The sequence below is a fragment of the Populus trichocarpa genome, chromosome 8 (genome assembly GCF_000002775.5).
Source record: "Populus trichocarpa isolate Nisqually-1 chromosome 8, P.trichocarpa_v4.1, whole genome shotgun sequence".
In the NCBI taxonomy this organism is placed as follows: domain Eukaryota; kingdom Viridiplantae; phylum Streptophyta; class Magnoliopsida; order Malpighiales; family Salicaceae; genus Populus; species Populus trichocarpa.
The window spans coordinates 13,009,203-13,022,868 of record NC_037292.2 but is presented as its reverse complement, the minus strand read 5'-3'; the positions used below and the strand labels follow the sequence as shown (position 1 = coordinate 13,022,868).

At 37.9% G+C, this 13,666-nt stretch overlaps 1 protein-coding gene across 1 annotated transcript; it reads right to left on the bottom strand.

The window, feature by feature from the left end:
* Positions 1-334: 334 nt before the first annotated feature.
* Positions 335-12,565, bottom strand: LOC7469045 (inorganic phosphate transporter 2-1, chloroplastic). The gene is made up of 3 exons (XM_002311729.4): positions 11,581-12,565; positions 1,473-1,664; positions 335-1,276 (listed from the first exon to the last, which is right to left on the bottom strand). The coding sequence occupies exons 1-3, from the start codon at positions 12,334-12,336 to the stop codon at positions 452-454; spliced, it is 1,773 nt and encodes a 590-aa protein (XP_002311765.3). The 5' UTR covers positions 12,337-12,565; the 3' UTR covers positions 335-451.
* Positions 12,566-13,666: the final 1,101 nt, after the last annotated feature.

Here is a 13,666-nt window from a genome sequence, read left to right as displayed (position 1 = left end):
CCTCTCCGAAATTAGAAATAGAGAAATGACATTGCTTATGATTATGGGGTGCATGGCGGGTCAACACATTGACTTACCCCAGGGCCTCGCATGGAAAAACTCGTTTTTTTACCAAAATGACTTTGTTTTGAGCTTCTCTTAAAAAATAAAATAAAAAATGAGGATAAATTGGATTAATCCTGACCCGCGATCCGGGTGTTTAACCCACTGAGTGGTACAGAGAACCAGCACCAGTATTTGGGTTCTCATATCAATATCATTAAATACCACCATCAAGTCCAAAAAAAATAATCGTTTTGTTTTTCCCAGTTCCATAAGAAATTGCTACTGATGCTAAAAGGAAATCACAGCTCAAAAAGACGGTTTAATACCACGAATTCTTTTAGGAGATGAGTGATTTTGATTAATCACATACATCAAGCTTTTTCATTTTGATCTTGTAAATTTATACTCACAATATGTAAGACAACAGCTTGGTCAAGATCCATGTGTAGAAAACTGCAAAGATAGCACCTGCTGGAATTGTCACAGCCCAGGAAACCACAATCTCTCTCACAGTTTCCGCTCTAACGCTGTTCAGTCCCCTTGCAAAACCTACCCCCATTACTGCACCCACCAAAGTATGCGTTGCAGAGATGGGCAGTCCCAGCTTCGATGCAACTAGAACCACAGAAGCCGCAGCAAACTCAGCCGCAAATCCTCTAGTAGGCGTAAGTTCGGTTATCTTCTTCCCAATTGTTGCTATCACTCTGTATCCCCACATCATTAGCCCTGCAACTATACCAAATCCTCCCCATGCTAGAACATCTATTGGAATAACAATATCTGTTCCACTGGCACCCCCATGCAGAATAGATAATGCAGCAGCCAAAGGACCTATTGCATTGGAAACATCATTTCCGCCGTGTGCAAATGACATGAAGCAGGCTGAGAGGATCTGCATGTATCCGAAAACTCCATAAACTATTTCCAACTGGGTACCCTTTGGTCCTGCGAAATCAGAGAGAAACCCGATATTTTTGCTGTGTATAGCGTTCTCTTTTAGCTCGGGTTGTGTCGAACTAGCTTTCACCAGGAGATGGCCAAGCTTTTTCCGGATAATTCTGTCAACTAGGAAAGCACCAGTAGTACCACAGGCTAAAGCCTGTGCTAGAGCCAAAGGAAAGATCTCGCTTAGAGGAAAGGCTGCGAAAGAGATTCCAGTTACACCCAAAAAGACAGCAATTGGTGCGGCTGCAGCCGCAGCTTGTCCTGGATTTGGAGCGCTGTACACAAACTACAAAAGTTAAAGACGGTTAGAATTTTGGAATACATAAATGCCAATGATCCGGATGCTAAGATATTCGGGAAAAAATTTCTCGTTTGGTTGAATGCAACAGATCTTCTGTATAGCATATTACAAGTCAAGGCAGACAATATTTGATACAAGTACCGAGCTTCACTGGTTCAAATCAGCAAGTGTAAGAACATACCCTGCGGATGAATTTGTACACGAGAAACGACACCATTGCTCCCATTAATGGTGAGATCACCCACGATGAAGTCACCCTTGCCAGAGAACTCCAGAAGACAGCACCACGTCCCCCATAGACAAGACCAAATCCAACCATTGATCCTATTATACAGTGAGTGGTAGAGACAGGCCAACCATAATATGATGCAACCTGGACAAATCATAGATGAAAAATTCACTAAATATATTAGAGAATAAGAAGATTCAGTTTCAGGCAGCAAAATTAACAGAAATCTAAAATTGATGTTTCAAGCAACTTGCGCTGTAAGGCGAATTTTGCTATTTTAATTGGTTGCTGTCTAGCTAGATATGGTATGAGGAGTGCCAATACATACAGTTTCTTCAAGAAATTTATGCTCTTACCAGATTATAGCTATCTGCTTGATAATCTTGGAAACCAGTATTGTTTCACCTGTTACCGTATATGTATACAATTAGGACTCTTAATATTAACTATCAAGATTATCTTATTATAGACTCCTTGTATAGCAAAATAACCTTCTATGTAGACTCCTTGTATGGCAAAATAACCTGCAATGTATAAAAGGCTACTTTATGCCGAGTGCAGGGAAAGACATTCTGAAAAGTTAATAAATTGATTAACTCTCTTGGTACTCTGCTTTTGGCTTGAATAGATTAACATGGTATCAGAGCCTCTTCCAAATCCTTGCTTGCCTTGATGACCAAGTGGTCTCGAGTTCGAATCTCACCATCCCTATTTATTTGATAAAAATTAAGCACAAAGGTACTGTGGGCCTGTGCAAGTTTCAAGCTCAAAGGGCTTTCACTTGAGGGGGTGTGTTAGAGAATAATATAAATCATATCCTGGGACCTTACCTAACAGCTTAAGCTATTGGGTTGATATGGTTCCTTGACATGGTATCAGAGCTTCTTCCAAATCCTTGCTTGCCTCTGTCTTGAATTTTCCTTTGGCTCTTGCTGTAGTTGCCTTACTCATCTTGGGCCCATCTTATTCATATTACTCCTGGTGGAAAGTGTGCAGGCGAGAGAGAAGGAGTGGTTGTTGGATCCTTAATTTCCAACTTTGTGTTATTCTTGTTTTCTCTGCAGCTATTCTTCACAGTTCTTGGTTTCAAAATCTGCAAATCTGTCGTGCTTTTCTGATGTTATTCTTGGCAGCTTCAGATCTTCCTTCTTTCGTGGTGTTCTTGGTATTTTCAGAATCATTCTTCTTCGTTTCAGATATTGGGTTTCTAGTGCAACTCTTGGCTGTTTCAGATCTTGGTTTTCTGCTGCTATTCTCAGTAGTTTCAGATCAGTCTTTTTGCTGCTATTCTCAGCAACTCTTGGCTTCAGAATCTGGTGTGTATCCCTCTTCCATTGCACTAATTCCCTGTCAGTTTCAGTTTCAAAATCTATTTCTTTTCAGCTTTATCATGTCTTCGGATAAGCTAGACTTGTTCCATATCCGTCTTAATGGGAAAAATTATTCTGCTTGGGAGTTTCAATTTCAATTATTCGTCAAAGGGAAAGAACTGTGGGGGCATATTAATGGGAGTAATCCTGCACCTACAGATGTCGATGCTTTGTCTAGATGGGAAATCATGGATGCTCGCGTTATGACCTGGATCCTTAGCTCAATAGAACCTCATCTTGTTCTCAATTTGAGGCCTTATAAAACTGCTGCTGCTATGTGGAATTATCTAAATAAGGTTTATAATCAGGATAACACAGCTCGGCGTTTTCAATTAGAGTATGAGATGGCTAACTTCACACAAGGAAGTCTCTCTATTGAGGAATACTTTTCCGGTTTTCAAAATCTTTGGGCTAATTATTCAAATATTGTTTATGCTAATGTTCCTACTGCAGCTCTCTCTGCTGTTCAAGCAATGCACGACACAAGCAAGAGAGATCAATTCTTGATGAAGCTCCGTTCTGATTTTGAAACTGCACGCTCTAATTTGATGAATCGGCATCCTGTACCATCTTTAGATGCCTGTTTGAGTGAACTTCTTCGTGAGGAGCAGCGTATCATAACTCAGGCGGCTATGGAACATAGGGCAAATGTTAGTGCACCTGTTTCTGTGGCTTATGCAGCACAGGGGAGAAATAAAGGTAGAAATATGCATGTTGTCCAATGTTTTAGTTGTAAAGGTTTTGGTCATATTGCTCGGGATTGCCCTAAGAAATTCTGCAACTACTGTAAGAAACATGGTCATATCATCTCTGCTTGTCCCATTCGACCTGAAAGGAAACAAGGAACTGCTTATCATGCCTCCATTGGTGCCTCTGGTTCTGCTGCATTGCCTATTGCCTCACCTGTTGTTCCTATTCCTACTCCTACAGGCTTAGCAAACCCGAATACACTTACTCCTGAAATGGTACAACAAATGATCATTTCTGCTCTTTCTGCTCTTGGGTTCTCAGGTAATCATAAACTTCTTTTTAAGCCATGGTATTTAGACTCTGGTGCCTCCAACCATATGACCAATACTACCGTTCCTCTTTCTAATGTCAGAAATTATGATGGAAATCTGAAAATTAGTACCGTTGATGGCAGTTCTCTGCCTATCAGTGTTGTTGGTGATCTTTCTCCTTCTTTAACTGATGTTTTTGTGTCTCCTGACCTCTCCACAAATCTTATTTCTGTTGGTCAATTGGTTGATAACAATTGTGATGTTCATTTCTCCTATTCTGGTTGTGTTGTACAGGATCAAGCGTCAGGGAAGATGATCGTGAAGGGGCCTAAAGTGGGACGACTCTTTCCTCTTCATATTTCTCATTCCACCAGTATTTCTAGTTTCCCTTTACTTTCCTTTGCATGTAATTTTATTGGTTCTGAAAATAAGAGATGGCATAAACGTTTAGGCCATCCAAACTCTGATGTACTTCGAACTTTGATTAATTCTGGATTATTGGGACATAAAACATGTTCTTCTCTTGATCTTTCTTTTGATTGTACATCATGCAAACTTGGCAAAAGTAAAGTTTTACCTTTTCCTCATCATGCATCTCGTGCCTCCAAATGTTTTGATATTATTCATAGTGATGTTTGGGGGATTGCACCTGTTGTTTCTCATGCTCATTACAAATACTTTGTTACTTTCATTGATGACTTTAGTCGTTTTACGTGGGTTTACTTCCTCCGAGCTAAAGCTGAAGTTTTTTCGGTTTTTAAGCGATTTTTTGCACTTCTTGAAACTCAATTTTCTGCCAGCATCAAAGTCTTGCGCTCTGATTCTGGTGGTGAATACATGTCTAATGAGTTTCAAGGCTTTCTTCAAAGCAAAGGAATCATCTCTCAACGTTCTTGTCCTTCGACACCACAACAAAATGGTGTAGCTGAGAGAAAAAATTGTCACCTTCTTGATGTAGTAAGAACTCTTTTACTTGAATCATCTGTTCCTCCTCGTTTTTGGTGTGAAGCTCTTTCTACTTCAGTTCATTTGATTAATCGTTTACCTTCTCCTACATTAAATAATGTTTCCCCTTTCTTTAAGTTATTTGGTCATTCTCCTTTATATTCTGATCTTCGTACATTTGGTTGTGTTTGTTTTGTGCATCTCCCTGCTCATGAACGACATAAACTTATTGCTCAATCTGTTAAGTGTGTTTTTCTTGGTTATGCTATCCCTCAAAAGGGTTATGTTTGTTATGATCCTCATGCTTGTCGTATACGGGTTTCTAGGAATGTGATTTTCTTTGAAAATCAATATTTCTTTCCATCTCATGTTGAATTGCCATCTGCACCTTTACCTCTTTTGCCTAGTTTTTCTGATTCCATAACAATGGTGGAAAGGTTTAGACCTGGTTTTGTTTATGAAAGACGTCGTCGACATGAGTCTGATTCCACTTCTCTAGTGCCCCTTTCCGATCTTGACCCGGTGCCTGATTCTGCTCTTATTTCTACCACTCTTCGTCGGTCTACTCGTCTTTCTCGACCCCCTGATTGGTATGGATTTTTCACTCCTGTCTCTCTTGTCACTACTTTATCCACTATTTCCATTCCCTCTTGTTACAAACAGGCCATGAAACATACATGTTGGCAAAATGCAATGCAAGCAGAACTTCAAGCACTTGAGGAGAATCATACTTGGGATATTGTTCCTTGTCCTTCTACAGTCAAACCTATTGGCAGTAAATGGGTCTTCTCTGTAAAACTACGTTCTAATGGGTCTTTAGAACGTTACAAAGCTCGCCTCGTAGCTCTGGGTAACAAGCAGGAATTTGGGGTTGACTATGAGGAGACATTTTCTCCTGTTGCTAAAATGACCACAGTTCGAACCATCTTAGCTATTGTCGCTTCACAGTCATGGCAACTGCATCAAATGGATGTGAAGAATGCCTTTCTTCATGGTGATCTCCATGAAGAGATTTACATGAAGCTCCCCTCTGGTATGATTACTTCTTCTCCTCACAATGTCTGTAAACTAAGACGTTCTTTGTATGGGCTCAAACAGGCTCCCCGAGCTTGGTTTGAGAAGTTTCGCAGTACAATTCTTTCATTCAGTTTTATACAAAGTCAGTATGATCCTTCTCTCTTCTTCCACATATCTGTGTCAGGTATAGTCCTTCTCCTGGTTTATGTGGATGATATTATCATTACTGGCACTGACTGTGGTTTGATTACTAAGCTTCAGCAGCAATTACATGCAACTTTCCATATGAAAGATCTTGGCCAGCTCACATACTTCTTAGGATTAGAAGTTCATCACCGACCTAATGGTATTTTCGTGAATCAGCATAAGTATATTCAAGATCTTATCATCTTGGCTGGTTTGGAAGACACTTCTTATGTTGATACTCCTATGGAAGTAAATGTCAAATACAGAAAAGATGAAGGGGACTTACTAGATGATCCTACTCTCTATAGGAGCCTGGTTGGAAGTCTTATATACTTGACCACTACTCGACCTGATATATCCTATGTTGTCCATCAGGTCAGTCAGTTTATGTCTTCTCCTCGGCATCTCCATCTTGCTGCAGTTCGACGCATCATCCGCTATCTTCGAGGCTCACCTAATCGTGGGTTGTTCTTCCCTACCGGCTCCTCTCTTCAACTTGTTGCCTATAGTGATGCTGATTGGGCTGGGTGTCCGGATACACGTCGATCTACTACGGGTTGGTGTATGTTTTTAGGTAATGCCTTAATTTCTTGGAAATGTAAGAAACAAGACCGTGTTTCTAAATCCTCCACTGAGGCTGAGTATCGTGCCATGTCTACTGCTTGTTCTGAAATTGTATGGCTGCGCGGTCTTCTCGAAGAGCTTGGGTTTCCTCAGGTCACCTCTAACCCACTTCATGCTGATAATACTAGTGCTATTTAGATTGCCACCAATCCTGTTTTCCATGAACGCACCAAACATATTGAGGTTGATTGTCATTTTATTCGCAACACCTTGGAAAATCAGGTGATATCTCTTCCTCACATATCTTTCGATCTCCAAATAGCTGATGTCTTCACTAAAGCTATGACTCGACAGCGACATCAGTTTCTTATTGGCAAATTGTTGTTGGTTGACTTACCAGCATCAATTTGAGGGGGGATGTTACCGTATATGTATACAATTAGGACTCTTAATATTAACTATCAAGATTATCTTATTATAGACTCCTTGTATAGCAAAATAACCTTCTATGTAGACTCCTTGTATGGCAAAATAACCTGCAATGTATAAAAGGCTACTTTATGCCGAGTGCAGGGAAAGACATTCTGAAAAGTTAATAAATTGATTAACTCTCTTGGTACTCTGCTTTTGGCTTGAATAGATTAACATCACCTAGTAAAACAGGATAACGCATTTGAAAGATCTTGAAAGTCACCAATAACTACAAAATAGGCCACAAAATGTGGCATTTGAAGATTTTCTTGATATTAGCAGTATGAGAATGTAATGCCTATGCATGAAAGGGAGCTGCAATTCTGAATTTGATTGTTCTAGAGCATAAAAAGAAGTCAGCAAAGTTATAAACATAAGATCCCAACATCTGTTTTGTTAGATTAAACAGACTCCCAAGAATTTTTGCCCCATCCTAGTCCTTTAGCTGTTTTATGAAGAGCCTGCAAAGCCTTGTTAAAGCATCACTTAATACTCATCATTATATATATCCTCATACGGAACGCTGATAGAAACCGTTTCCCTGTTAGTCCCTTTTTTGTCTCAAATAGTTTGAGTAATTTCATTGGTTCACACAGGTCATAAGGTATCCGATTTCGGAGATACAGAGACCTTCTGATGTTTCCTGCATCCCATATGGATGCGGTAACACACTATAGAGTTCTACGAATCAAGAAGTTTTGCACAACAACCATCCCCATATTCTTATGGAATTGACTGGTCGCGCAACCATTACTTGTTGTTGTCTCCCCTTTTGTTTCACATCGGTTTGTTATTATATATAGTTACTTAAGCTGAAAGCAAGAACAGTCGAATCAAAATTCTAGCATCGACATCACAAGTATATACTTGTGTGTTTAGTTGATTTCTGTTATAAAAAAGGACCAGATATGTTATGGCATGGCTATGAAAGTTAGAGTCACTTGATGAAGTTTTTATCAATATATCTTTACCAAAAAAAACATTAGATCAAGAAAGATTTATGGGTATAAATTTTCTATAACACAAACACGCTTCAATGAAGCCACGATTGGGCATGGCAGTGTGTCAAGCCTTGGACATGCTCAAGGAAATAAGCATCCTCCCCTGGCACGCCTAAAAAAATAAGCATCCTCTCTGGACACGCCTAAGGGAATGATCATCCTCTTTCGTCACTCCTAAGGGAATCACCAAGCCATTCTCCCTGGGCACGCCCAAGAGGATGACCCTCTTCCTTTGAACTCACTCAAAGGATGGACCTAGCCTCCTTTAGGCTCACCAAAGGAAAGACCCATCTCCTTTGGGTTTAACTTAGAGGAAAAGCTCAGCTTCTATAGGCTTAACTACATTTGACATCTTGAACCCTAATCTCTCTATACCTTTTAGGTATATAAAAATCCTGCAGGGACCCACTATATTTCCATCAAATATTAATACAGATGTAAGGGATATTTATCACTCATTAAATGTTATCAAGGTAAAATTACACTTCAAACCCTTATCTTCACAAAAAGACAAGACTTGTGGGCTATAAAATACATCATGATACCTTCAAAACAAAGGTTCACAATCTTCATTCTCTGTTGCATATATATTTTCAAAACATTTCTCTCTAGAATATTATTGTATTTTCTATCTCTAAAAAGATACTTATTTAAGCATCGGAGAGTCATCACCTCCACCAAATGTGATTTTTTGCAGGTACTAGTCATAAGCCATTTTGACCTACCAAACACCAATCATTTTGGCTAAAGAGAATGGATACGATTGCTAGGACAAATTGATTAACCGATTATCTAACCCAGAAGTTCTATTCCTTGGCTACTTGGATTTTTTTAGGACATCATCAGTTGTACAGTCTATAGAAAGATTGATAAAAAAAGCCATCGGTTTCTTTCTAAAACTTGCTTTTAGCATTCATAGGGAATTTCGCGGCACACAACCAATGTCCATCTAGGCTAGGACATGGGGCAAATCAACTTATTGCCGTGGACATTCCTACCCAGCAAGAGCTTCAACAACTCACTAGTCAGGTGCAACTCCTCACCCAAGTTGTGTTGACAATCCGAGGGAAAAATTAGACCTTGCCACCCTAGCAAGTCTTAACACCTACAACAACACATCATGCCTTAACGCTAGGGCCACCAACTACACTAGGAGCCCGTAGATGATTACACTACTTAAAGGAGAATATACAAAATGACATTCATAAAAGTTCCTTAAGGGATCATTTACGACATTATCATACACATGCACAGAATAAATACTACGAACATACTCCCCCTAGTTATTATAGGATAGACACCGGTCACTATAACTGTCATTCTATGCCAAGCTCTCCGGGCTCCCAAAAGCCCAAAAGACAAAGTACTAGGAGACAATTTATGGATGCGCATACCTAGGGGAATGTTTATAGCCCCCCATCAATAGAGGATTTCTCCCTAATCCAAACACATATCAAACACTCGACTCACTGAGGAATACTTTTCTATGAAAATGAGTTTGGACAACTATGATGGCTTGGCTTATCTAAGGGAGCATATGCAAAATATACATAGTAGCTTGGAATTGATCATCCAAGATGGTGACTCAATGTGCAAGATATTCTCTATAACCTTCAGATGATCTATACGTGCTTGGTATAACAACATAGAGCCAAACTCTATTGAAGGGTTCAGTAGCCTCTGCGTCAAGCTAATGACATGATTTAACACCAACATAACCGCCAAGAAAAACTCTACAAAGCTTTTTAGTGTTATCTAATAAGAGGACGAGACCACACGGGTATATTTGAGGAGATTCAACGAGGAAATGTTTTAAGTTGCAAGAATTGATTAAGTTAGTAGCCTTAGAAGCCTTGATTAAAGGAGTAAGGAAACATGCTTTTTGAAGGAAACTTTATGCCTTACCAAATAGAAGCTTGTTCAAAGTGAAGCAATTCATGAAAAATCACATACATGTTAAAGAGGTCAGTTTGCTATGACATGGACCTCCTCATTTTTACAAGGACAACTAACGTAAATGATCTTCCAAGTAAAGTAATCAGGGTATTCAAAGCAATCTTAATGCCACCTCCAAGACATGTTTCCTCCTAAGAATATCTCTTATACCTATCACTCAGATCATCTCATGATGTATAATCCTTAATAAAAATATAAGTTTCTTAAATATGAATGACCTATTCAAAATGACTATTTATTCTCTCTAGGTGATAGCTGAAGACCCCTCAAAACATCTCCTAAGAAAGGGATAGAAATAATCTTCTTAGTGTTATATGCATTAATCTTTAAGGGATAGATGTAGTATTCTCAGTGTTATATGCATCAATTTCTAAGAGGTAAACATAATTGGTCTCCCTAGTATAAATAGTAATATCATGTACTCACCACTTTCAGTGGGGAGGGGCTCTCTTGTACTATAAAAAATAATAATGATGATCACTCTTTAGTGAAGGGCGTTTAAGCCCCATGACAATGCTGAGAAAGCTACAAGCTCCCACTTACCAAGAACCTATAATCACCTAGAAGTTTCTAAGTATAGGTTCATTCTCATTGGATTCCGAATAACCACTTAAGAATTTATATAGATGATGGGTATGGTACCCTCAATCTTTTAAAAATTTTCTAAGAACAGATTCTTGGTCTTTTGTATATGAAAGAATTTTTTTTAGTCCAAATGCATATTTCTCTACATTTTTCTCGTCTTACCCTCTTTTTTATACGAGCAAAACTCACAATTCTACCTGAACAGGGAAATTAATTAAAGTCTTTGCATATTATTATATCGCAAATACTGGAGGGCTACTGATAAACGAAGTTTATATTAGTATATCCTTGCCATAAAAACGTCAGATCAAGAAAGATTTACGAGTATCAATTTCTAGGATAAAATTACATTTCAAACTCTCATCTTCATAAAAGAATAAAACTCGTGAGCTGTAAATACACCACAATATCTTCAGAACAAATATTCACAATTTTCATTCTTTACTACATATATATTTTCAAAATATCTCTTTTTAAAATATTATTGTATTTTTTCTCTAAAAAGATATTTATTTAAGCATCGAAGAGTTTCTACCTCCACCAAAGGTGACCTTTTACATGTATTAATTAGTTAGTCACAAGCCACCTTGGTCTACCAAGCAATAAGTATAAGCTATCAACCACCTTGATTAAAAAGAATGGATGAGGATGAGATTGTTAGGATCAATTGATTAACTGATCATCCAACCCGAAAACCTTATTTCTAAACTAATTGGATTTTTTGGAACATGATCAGCAACATTAATAACTCATCGCTATTCATTCTATACCTTCAAAGAATGCAGAATTTGCATGCCTAAGCATTTAATTTGATTGATGAAAACATATCACTAACTCATGAACGAAAGACATAACTCCTTGATTGAATTATATCGTATATACCTCGTATGAATTCAAATCTCATACAAAACGTAATATATCTAAAGGAATTAAAGGGAAGAAGATGTTTGTACGCAAAGTGCACCTGCAACCAAGTACCAGCAGCAGCCAAAGAAGAGAGCAATCCTGCAAAAAGCAGAGTATCCTTTCCCTGAAACACATTAGCAACAAGAATTCCTTTCTGCATTGTACTGGTCACATGAGTACCCATCAACAGCGCTCCTGAAAACTCCAAAACAGCTGCAGTTAACACTGCTTGCCGCATTGTCAATGCCCCAGACCCCACAGAAGTCCCCATGGCATTAGCAACATCATTGGCACCTATGTTCCAAGCCATATAGAATCCAAATAACAGTGTCACGTATGATAAGAACTTGGTTTTTAAGTCCAAACCCTGTCCCAAAGTCTTCAAACAGAAGGGAAGACTGAGAGCAGCAAATGCTATCACTATTGATATAGCAGAGGCTGTTCTTGAGGATATATCAAAGGCCCGGGCCATTCCAGGAGAGTCATCTTCCTTGTTTTTTACCGTTTCTTGATGTTTCTTGATTTCAATTCCTTCGTTTCCCTCTTCCTCGCCTCCTGCTTCTGCGAAAGAGGATATACTGGCAAAAGGGTGTGTGAGTTTAGAGTTCTTAAGTCTCAAGATGGGAAGAAAACTCTTGGTTGATCGCTTCTCGCGAGGCTTGAAAGGAAGACTTTCTTTCTTGAGGAGGCTGGATTCATTGGAAAAGAAAGAAGAGCGGTTTCTGGGTAGATAGAAATGAGAGCTATGAAGGACACGGGTTTCTGGTGAGATAGTGTTTCTTGTAGAGGGTGATGGGGTATAAGGGAGAGTCATGTCTAGGAGTAAACGGTAGAGAGAGTGAAGTGACGAAGAGAGATATGGATATGGGATTATTCATGTAGATTCTTGGCCATGAAAGAATATTGCGGCAAAAAGGCAGAAAGGAGAGTAGGTGGTGGTGGAGGAAGAATAAAGGACTGTGCATAGTTTTCTTCTTGTTATTTGGGTTAGAAAGAGGGTTTAGACTTGAGAATGGATTTGGCTGCTTGCTTTGGTCGACTGACTCGACTCAATGAGTGGTGGCTGTGCTTCTGGAGGGTCTCCACTTGTACACGCACAAGTTTGTAGTCAGAAATATTAGTTCCTTTTCAGAAATATTAGTTGAAAGAAAGAAAAGATTCATACTTCATCCAAGAATAGCATTACTCGCAACCCCAAGTTGGTCTCTTTCCACTCGTTTTATACCCTAAAAAAAGAGGATATAGTTTTAAGGATTGGATGTAGACATCGTAAAGAGTTTAAGCACCAAATAATAAAAGAAATGATAGTAGATTTTATGGTTATAATTTAAAATGAAAACTATAATTTATAGTTTTTTAATTATGGTTTTAAAAGAGTTTTCAATTAAACTCGTTTTTTATTTATTAAATATTTTTAAATTTATAATTGAAGTAAAATACAGACTGACTACACCGCATCCGAGATTAAATCTACATTATTTCAACACTAATAAAGGAATTATTTAATAATTTTTTATATTATAAGAATTAATTAATTATTTTTTATAAACTACAACACAAGGAATAAAATATAATCGATTCTTTTTATTGTTAAAACAAGTACCTAGAATGAAGCCCATACATATATTTAGTAGATATTTTTTTGTCTGTTTTTATGATGAGAATGCCCCTCAATACATTAAAATTAATTTGAAAGTATAAAAAGGATTTTTTCAAAGAAAAAGTCATATCATCATTTTCAAACAAAACCCAAAATGAATGCCACGTGTATAAATTAAAAAGATAATTATTGAATAAAAAAATAAAATACAAAGATTCACAATTCTAAATTTACGAGGTAAAGTTCAAAGAAATAGTGATGTTTTATTCATCAGCCATCTAGTCAATTACAAGTTTCTAGCTCTGAGGACCAACCAGTCTAAAATCCTTTAGTTTCGGCCCTGTCTGTGCCGCAAGATTTCTACTCTTCATTACCGATTCCTAATTTATCATAATAATATTTTTTAAAAAAAAGTTATAATATTCTTTAAAATGGGTTAAAAAATTAATATCCTGTTACTGTTACTGTAAATATAAAGTATTTGTTTTATAAACCATAGATATTCAAAGGAGTATAAAGGGTATTATTTTTTTTTAAAAAAAAA